Below are 9,896 nucleotides of genomic sequence, written 5' to 3'. Positions count from 1 at the left end.
TATCAAGCAGAGTTGTGCATGTGTGTTTGTTTAAAGGGGTAATATTATGAGATTTTTTAAGATGTAAAATAAGCTAAATGTATCTGTTTAAGAGATCCTGTTTTGAAGAGCGTTTAAAAACACATAAGCCAAATTGTTTGGTGTCTAAAGAGCAACAGTCTTAAGTTACCATTATGATACCATATTAAGACTTCATCAGTAAAAGAGAATACAAAAAAAATGATACAAGGTATACTCATCTTATTTTCGAATCCCAATGTTGACATATGAGTTAAAGACCAGCCCAGGTATTCCCTGACCGTGGATCTTTACATTTAATTAAAAGCAGCATTATGACAGCCATTACCACACCATAAAGAAACATCAACCTCCTTGTGTAATGAATGAGAGATGAATGAAGTGTTGAGTGTCTTCTCTCTCCAGTACAGCAGGAGGCGCTCTGCAGCTCTTTAGTCCGCCAATAAACCCACTAAAGAAAGAAAGAAAGAAAGAGCTCGCGTGTGATGTGTTTGTGTATCCTCAGTGTTTTTCTCTCTTGAGTGTTTTATTGAGTGTAAACAGAGACTTGTCTCTGTGTATTTTAGTGTTGATGATGAGAGATGAGATGTGTTGTAAATCAGTAGGAACTGATCTGTCCATGCTGGATATTGATGATTTCATCACAGAAATCTCTCAGCTGAAGAAAGAGGTGGCGTTACTGGAGACAAAGCTGAGGTTAAGAGGAGATGAAGGACTGAAGAGAGAGGTTTGTACAGCTTAAACATCCTTTACCTGAATCAGACAACATCAAATCATTTCTAATCTTACTCTATGTGTGTTTGTTGTGAATCTTCCACACAGGACTCCGAGCTCAGTCTGACTTTACTCTGTTATACTGAGTCTAAGCCCACAGACGCTCAGGACACTACAGTGTGTGACAGTAATCAGGGCTTACAGGATGAGGAATCTACTGATCAAACCTCCACAGAGTCTCTGGATTCTGTCTGGAACGCTGGAGAACAGCAGCAGATCCTGCAGACCAAACTCAAGATGTGTTCAGTCAAACTCATCGACTGCAGGAACCTCGTGATGAAGATCAAAACTGAAACTACAGAAATAAAAACTGAACCCACACCTGATGAATATGAAGACAATCACAATGATGCTTATAATTTTATTCTGTCAGGTATGTCTCCTCAATTATTGTTGTATTTTTTACTATTTTTAACCCTGAGTGTTGCGGGCACACACTAATTTAGAGTGTAGTTTACATATATTCATCTCCTTTTTGAGAAAAAAATGGCACAAACCCACAGGGAACCAAGTTGTTAATACATATTTATTACTGTCTGTCAGACTTTGGCTTTAAATTGAGTGACACTGAGTGTCTTTTCCTTACAAACAACAAATTTAAGTAATAATGAAATTTACTGGCCGATTTAAAAGGTCTTTGCAATATATTGGCGTATCACTAATATATTGTTTTAATAGTCACATCGCAGAACATCAGAGCAATCTTTTTTTTAAATGAATACTATTTCAAATGCCGTTGCCATATAGTGTTACACTATACGAGAGTGGTTTCAAAAGGTACACAGCAAAATCCCCAGAGTTAAATGAACACTGCTGGGTGTATATATTGTCCCAATCTTACAGGGTGTAACACTGATGCAGGGTTAAAAGCTGCAATTTGTAACTTTATCCTCTTTATCACCATCTCTATTTGAAGCGGTGTGTGTTTAACGGTTCGCATGGGATAAGCAAAGCCTGTGATTTCACTTAAATTTACTGACTTCTCTCCCAGATATATTGTTGAGGCTTTGCATAACACTATTTACGCAACACGCTGTAAAAGGTACCTAACCAAATCATATTTCGTTAAATCATACAGTGAGTGAACGTGTGGGGAAAAAAGTGAAACTGAGTTGACAGAATTAGTGTCATCTAGATGCAGTTTTAAAGATTTAAAATTACTTTAATCTAACTGATCAACACAAATACAAGGCATCAAAATATAACTGATTGTTTACCAGCATTAAATAAAAACCTTTAAAGGTTTTCTCTTTGTCTATCAAGATTGTCCGCTCCGTGGACGAGGGAGCTGCAGCCTGACGCCGATGGCTGTATTATTAACTGACTGAACATTAGACTGTCGCCTGGGCATTTAGATATGCAAGTGTTTCATCAACAAATCTGCGTGAAACAGAAACACGATGATCATCTGCCGACTCGACTGTTTCAGCCATAGATATGTATATAAAGGCTAGATGGCTCGTCCGCGCTGATGGCCAATTGAGTGGAACGTCCGCATTTTGGCGGCCATCTTAGGACAGGGCGCTCGCTCACTCGTAGCATTGAGTTTTAATGATGCAGGTACTTTTAAATGACCATAACTTGCTTAATTTTTTACCGATTTTCAAACGGATTGGTTTGTTATAAACGTCAAAGATGTACCTATGACACTGAATACGTATACTAAAAATAAATAAAAAAATCATGAAACATGTTAAAGCATCCAGAATTATAGCCACGTTAATAACGTTTGTAAAAAACCAAACCGTTTGTAAATCCGTCAAGAATTCAGCAAGTTACGAGCATTTTAGTTGGCGTATGTCACTCACCTTCCGTCCACAGCAGCAGGGAGCAGCACTATGGCAGCACTGACCTAAGATGGCCGCTAAGTGACGACACAGCTGACTCCGCCTTGAGCCATCTAGCCTTTATATACATATCTATGGTTTCAGCACGTCCTCTACGCAGAGTCTGCTTTAATAACAGGTTTTCGTTCGCTCCGCGTGAGCTTTTGTTCTGTACCTTTTTACTTGCATGTAGCCTATTTCTACATATTTTCGACCAAGGAACACACAGGATATAATATAAGTTATTATGGATAGCAGTTAAGCTTGTTCTGAAATGATGAAAAAAAGCCAAATGACTAAAAATGATCTCTCCAGCTTAATTTCACACTTTATAGATACAAGTTAATTTATCTAGTAATATATTATTGAAAATGTCCTACATTAATATTTATTGCCTTGTGTATTGCATTAGTTTTGTACATATATACGTGCACAAATACTGCATAATTTTAATTTCTTTAAGACACTGCTCTGTATTGACACGTGCTTTTTAAATTAGCACTTAACAAGCCTAAAAATTTTCTTCGATTTATATTTATTATTATTATTATTATTATTATTATTAATATTATTATTATTATTATTATTAAATAAATATTTAGATGTAGTATAGCTTGTGTTAATCTTTTTCTCATAGGGGAAAGACATGTAGCACCCTGTGTTCCCCTAGTGCACCTCGTTCTGGATTTATTGACAGTTCTGCATATTTTTAATATCAATCATCTAGATAGACGAGAGGACGTTTAAAATCTGAAACATAGGTACTAATAAAGCCCTCAAGTTTCACCATGAAAGCAAAATAAAAATCGGAGGGATGTGTCTCTGTATGTGTGCTTCTGCAGTGTCAGAGGCGCAGAAACTGAGAAAAAAATAAATAAAAAAAGACGCACAGGTAACAAATGCTGGCCAAAGTACAAAGATGCCAATTCGCACGGGACTAAAATGATAAGAGGACCTCGGTGTTCGGCGAAATATGGTAGGTGATTTGCGGAGGAATTTTTACTTTACAAATTACAGACATGGCCGATTCGCACGGGATTAAGATCACAGACAACCTCCGCAATTATTACAATTCACTAGAGGTCACCAGGTAATACTAATCCCGTGTGAATAGGGCTTAAGACATGTTTGTAATGGCAGAGATAAGACAATATACTAACCACCACCAAGGAGTTGCACTAATGTTAAACATCATCATCTAGAAACGTGATTTATTAATTTAGTGTTGGCTCAATCATCAGATTTATACTTTTCTGTTAATAATGTGATACAACAGTGCAAGGTCCAGAACTCTAAGGGGCTGTTTACACCTGATATTAATTTTTCTTCGATCGGATCACAAGTGGTCGACGCTAAAGACAGGTGTAAAGGAGTTGTAAAAAGTTTTGAGCTCGTCCACTTTCGACCACATTTAGAGGTAATCAAAAACACTTTAGTGGTGTAAACGCGCATGCCGTTGAATGTGATTGAGCAACCACAAGAGACCACCACCTACTCTCCGCCCATTTATCTAATGTGATGTACCGAGCACAAGGCTTTACATTGTTTCTGACTTCTGTGAATGTTGCGTGAGCTTATTTCATTAATTGTGCTAAACTTCTAGTAAAGGCTCTGACATATACATGTACAAAGCACTGTGCAGCATGTTTACTAACAACACAAACAGCAGACTGTGACCTAATATTAGTTTGCATCAATTTAAACCCATCATTTCTCTCGCTCCTGTTAAAAGGAAAGCAGAGGGACTCGCCCACATTCTGCACAGACCATACCCTCAAAGTAATCAGGACAGAAGTGGACAAAAGAGAAATTTCAACAATGATGACAAAGAAAATAATAAAATGTTCATTATTAATTCGCAATGCATTCTGGGTGCCCTGGATGAGATTTGTAATTTGTTGATACCAAGCATGCATTGCAGCTTAAAGCTTTTCACCATTGTTGTGATTCATACTCTGACGCTAGATGTTTGTGTGTCTACATTATACAGTGGTTATTTTTTCACAGTGTTTCAAGATTCTTCAGAGTGACTGCCATGACAGTGCTGTATATCTGCTTCAGTTAATTTTTAACGCTCTGTATATGATTGGGACAATTTATACACCCAGTGTTCATTTAACTCTGGGGATTTTGCTGTGTACAAAGAAATAACAGATTCTGTAACATTTCATCTAATGATAGTAAAAATTAGTACAGTTCTGAAGAAGATTTTAATAACACGATCTGGTCACTTGACAGGAGGTGTGTACTATCATCACAAAACTATTTTCCCCAAGTTGCCAGATGATCTATGCACAGTAAAATCCCTGGCGTTAAATTTGGTACCACCAGCAGGGTGTTAAAACAAACACTCAAGTAGGGATGCTCATATTGACCGGTTAACCACTAACTGAAGTAAAGCATGCTCATCAAGTCATCTTATGAGCCCTGAATAGAAGCTACATTTCATGCTAAGCCTTTTCCATATTAAACTATTATAAGGAAAACATGGTTTTAACAGGACAGTTCACCCAAAAAAATCTATCATCATTTATTCACTCTCATGTTGTTACAAACCTGTATACATTTCTTCGTTCTGATAAACACGAAGGAAGATATTTTGAGGAATGTTTGTAACAAAACTTTTTTCCTACTATGGAAGTAAATGGGGCTCACTAATGGTTTGGGTAAACTATACCTTTAAGAATAATTTTAGTAAAAGACAAAATAAATTTGATGTGCAGTGACCCAGCTGTCTTTAGTTTCTGTGAGAATTCAATTCATTCTTTGTGTAAATAAAGGTGAATTTAATTGTTTCATGTTTCTTTCAGATGTGAGGAGTGAATTATGTTTGGATGGAGAAATAACGTCCTCGACTCTTTCATGCATCACTGGTGGAGAGACATTGAGCTCACAGAGACATTTAGAGAGAAAACGCACAGAACATGAACATCATCTGAAGAAACACACCAATGAGAGACCTGATCAGAGCAGTGAATGTGGAAAAACCTTCGGGGATTCACTCTCTCTAAAGTCTCATCAAACACTACACACTGAAGAGAAAGTTGAGAAACCCTTTCAATGTTCACATTGTGATAAACGTTTCGTTCATAAATCTCATCTGATAGTCCATGAGAGGATTCACACTGGAGAGAAACCTCATCACTGTACTGTTTGTGGGAAGAGTTTTAAGCAAAAGGCTGACTTACTAAAGCACCAGAGAATTCATACAGGTGAAAAACCTTACAAATGCTCTCAATGTGGAAAGAGTTTCACTGATTTAAGTTCATTTAGGGTTCATCAGAGAGTTCATACAGGGGAGAAACCTCATCATGGTAATGTCTGTGGAATGAGTTTTAGACAAAAGGGTAACTTACTTAAGCACCACAGAACTCCTACAGGTGAAAAACCTCACAAATGCTCTTGGTGTGAGAAGTCGTTTACTCGATCAGGTCACTTAAAAATCCACGAAAGAGTTCACACTGGAGAGAAACCTCATCACTGTAGTGCTTGTGGGAAGAGTTTTAATCAACTTGTCAATTTAGTTTCACATCAGAGAATTCATACAGGTGAAAAACCTTACAAATGCTCTCAATGTGGGAAGACGTTTGCTCAATCAGGTCCATTAAAAGTCCACAAGAGAGTTCACACTAAAGAGAAACCGTACGTCTGCTCTCAATGTGGGAAGAGTTTCACTGATTTAAGTTCATTTAGGGTTCATCAGAGAGTTCATACAGGGGAGAAACCTCATCATGGTAATGTCTGTGGAAGGAGTTTTAGACAAAAGGGTAACTTACTTAAGCACCACAGAACTCCTACAGGTGAAAAACCTCACAAATGCTCTTGGTGTGAGAAGTCGTTTACTCGATCAGGTCACTTAAAAATCCACGAAAGAGTTCACACTGGAGAGAAACCTCATCACTGTAGTGCTTGTGGGAAGAGTTTTAATCAACTTGTCAATTTAGTTTCACATCAGAGAATTCATACAGGTGAAAAACCTTACAAATGCTCTCATTGTGAAAAGACTTTTACTCAGTCAAGTCAATTAAAAATCCATGAGAGAGTTCACACTGGAGAGAAACCTTACGTCTGCTTGATCTGTGGAGAGAGATTCACTAATCCATCTTATTTCAGTGTTCATCAGAAAGTTCACACTGGAGAGAAACCTCATCACTGTAATGTTTGTGAAAAGAGTTTTGCTCAGCTTGTACGTTTAGTGAAACATCAGAGAACTCATACAGGTGAAAAACCTTACAAATGCTCTCATTGTGAGAAGTCGTTTGCTCAGTCAGGTTACTTAAAAATCCATGAGAGAATTCACACTGGAGAGAAACCTTACGCCTGCTCTCAATGTGGAAAGAGCTTCTCTGATCCATCTCAGGTCCGAGTTCATCAGAGAGTTCACACTGGAGAGAAACCTCATCACTGTGATGTTTGTGGGAAGAGTTTTAATCAGCGTGTCAATTTATTGACACACCAGAGAATTCATACAGGTGAAAAACCTTACAAATGCTCTCAGTGTGAGATGACGTTTTCTCAGTTAGCTTCCTTAAAAAACCATCAGAGACTTCACACAGGAGAGAAACCTTACGTCTGCTCGATCTGTGGAGAGAGATTTGCTCGTTCTGGAAGTCTTCAGAGTCATCAGAAGAAACATACTGAAGAACAAACTACACTGAAATCATCATAGTGTCTTAAATTCTTCACACACTGTTCATATATATTCGGTGTGAATGTTTGACGCGATGACGTGCTATAACCAAAACAATTGATTTCTATAAATAACTTTACCTTGATTATTTGCGACATGAAAAATCAAAGGTTGTTTTTACCATTGTATTAAATTTTGCCTATTTCGCCCGACAAATAAACAGGTCGACCAATGAGATCTGAACATTACGTCACATTCCCTGAGCCGCTGCTATTACTCAAAAAGAAGAGACAGTGGCTCTACAGCACAAAAAACTGTATAGACTCTTTTACAGCCCACGTGACCAAATATCCTGCGCATGCATTTTGGCAACAGAAGTGGTGTTATGTCCCAGTGGTTCTAACGTGTTAGCAACTCAGAAAGTTTATTAAAACTGTTTCCCAGCATCAAAATGTCTGGTTCTTGCATTTGGTTGCACTAATATATTATACTAATATACATATATATGTGTCTGGCCACTTTATATTTGGCTATCTGCTAACGTATTCAATCCACTCCTCTATAGTACACAGATCTGGTAGCTGTGTTGAAAAAGTTGATAAAGTTAATTTTTTTAAATACCTTTCTCTGTCTGTGTTGCTTCACTGCTGATTCTTGCCATACTTCCATTGCCAAAATGTGGGCGCATACGCTGCCACATCATCATTGTATATAAACAGTAAAAGGGTCTATTGACAGCACATGTAAACACACCATTGAAATAAGTCAATTTGAGTTATTTGTATAGGGCTTTTCACAGTTGTTCATTGTTTCAAGGTAGCTGTGCATTATTATTATTAAAGAATTTAAAAGAGCTGCAAGTGCACATAGAAAGCGTTCAGTTGTCTCTTGGAAATCATCAATGGCAGCTTGAGGATGGGCATCACACCAAACTGGAATTAAACCTGTCTGTCTCAGATGTCCTCAGAGAGCTAAAGACACCAAATGACTGAACCCACAGAGAACTATTTTCTAAAAGACACTGAATTCTGATGAAAGTCAACATCTGAAAACTTTCTCAAAGAGTTCACATCTACCCCAAAGACAACCACCCCACTTTACAGAGACAGAAGATTACTCATCTTGTTTTAAATCTCCTCACAATCTCTCTCTCTCCTCCTTCTCACATGCTGAACTAGAGATGCTCAAAGCTCACTTATAGGTGTTACCTACTTTAATCAAAGTGTACAAATGTGTAACCATACATATTTGGTTTCATTGTGATGGTCTCAGTGCGTCTGGTAAAAGGGTCTCATTCCTTTAAGTTTGTGAAAATCCACCATTTACATAGACATTGGGTTAGTAACTGAAGATGAACTCCACCAAGGTCTACCACACAAATGACCTTCTGTATGTAAATGAAATGTATCTTCACACAAAAATTAAAGACACAGCAAACTTACAACCCCCCAAAATGTAATAATAAATAAATAAAACACCATTTAGTAAAACTATGGGAATTTAGAGGAAGGTGGCAGAGAATTCTCGAAATTTGGAAAACAGATTTTCCGGATGTGTGTAGACATTTCCTATGATTGATTAATGTGTTATATTAGTTGAATTGACTTTTAAATTCTCATGTTGCTTATCTTGGCTAATAAATTATTATGCTTGGATTTATTCTGCTTTACTCTGAATTATTGATTACAAGGAAATTTTATGTATCCTTTATAACAACTTCATGACCAGGATTAAGTAGGCGTATTGTCTGCCCTTTTTCATTTTCTTTATTTGGTCTGACAAACCACCTCATTTTAATTACAGGGTTAAGCATTTGTGCATCAACTGCCTTTAATTATGAGATCTGATAAACTCTTAACTAGTTGTATCAAGCAAAGTTTGTGTGTTTGTTTGTTTAAAGCAACACTATGTAGTTTTTTTTACCTTTAAATAATGTCTCTAAAATTATTTCAGTGATAGAACAACTTTTAACTGGACAAATTGTACTGTTGCTGCAACCTGAGCAGCCTCCTAGCTGCTACAAGCACACTCTGAAAGTGGTGGTGGAGGGTAGGAAACACAGCCCCGCCCCTCCCCCTGCCTGCAGAAGAGTGTCTGATACCAGGCACTGTTGCGCCTTTCAACCACATGGGGGAGCTGTAAGTCATTTTCACATGGAAACTACATAGTGTTGCTTTAAAGGGGTCATAATATGAAATTTTTTAAGATGTAAAATAAATATTTGGTGTCCCCAGAATGCGTATGTAAAGATTCAGCACAAAATACCCCACAGATAATTTAGTGTGCTTGCAAAAAGCATGCTTACTTTTCTTCGTAAGTTTTATTATTATTATTATTACTATTCCTCCCTTGTTTTAAAAATTTTGAAACTTTAAAACATTCAGGCAGTGCCGGTCTAAGCTGCTTGAGGACATGACGTCACGGATCCATGTGGTTCTTCCGGATTTTTGATTTTCAGAAGCGTTTGCCCATGACAGCCCAAATGTAATGTGTGTCAAAACCGCCAAAACAGGAAGTAGTTCATATCTCAGTAATGCTTTCACTTACTGAAACCAAACTTTGTACATGTGCTTGGGTCTCCAATGTGAGGAAGAAAAATAAAAAATATATAGTTTTTCCCAGCATTATTACAGACAGGTGTCGACAGG

The 9,896-nt window shown here is 37.4% G+C and overlaps 1 protein-coding gene across 1 annotated transcript; it reads left to right on the top strand.

Moving 5' to 3' along the window:
- The first annotated feature begins 419 nt into the window (after positions 1-419).
- LOC135750702 (uncharacterized) lies at positions 420-8,907 on the top strand. Its single transcript, XM_073814512.1, has 3 exons — positions 420-745; positions 841-1,165; positions 5,429-8,907. Exons 1-3 carry the CDS (start codon positions 590-592, stop codon positions 7,285-7,287), a joined length of 2,340 nt encoding a protein of 779 aa, XP_073670613.1. The 5' UTR covers positions 420-589; the 3' UTR covers positions 7,288-8,907.
- The last annotated feature ends 989 nt before the right edge of the window (positions 8,908-9,896 follow it).

Source organism: Paramisgurnus dabryanus, chromosome 4 (genome assembly GCF_030506205.2).
Source record: "Paramisgurnus dabryanus chromosome 4, PD_genome_1.1, whole genome shotgun sequence".
NCBI lineage: Eukaryota > Metazoa > Chordata > Actinopteri > Cypriniformes > Cobitidae > Paramisgurnus > Paramisgurnus dabryanus.
This window is presented reverse-complemented; position numbering and strand designations above follow the sequence as displayed.

Excerpts from the sequence above, each read along its gene's own strand:
- LOC135750702 (XM_073814512.1), top strand. The coding sequence starts at position 590 with ATGATGAGAGATGAGATGTGTTGTAAATCAGTAGGAACTGATCTGTCC. Across the intron at positions 746-840 it reads ATGAAGGACTGAAGAGAGAG|GACTCCGAGCTCAGTCTGAC; the intron begins GTTTGTACAGCT and ends TCTTCCACACAG. Across the intron at positions 1,166-5,428 it reads TTATAATTTTATTCTGTCAG|ATGTGAGGAGTGAATTATGT; the intron begins GTATGTCTCCTC and ends TGTTTCTTTCAG.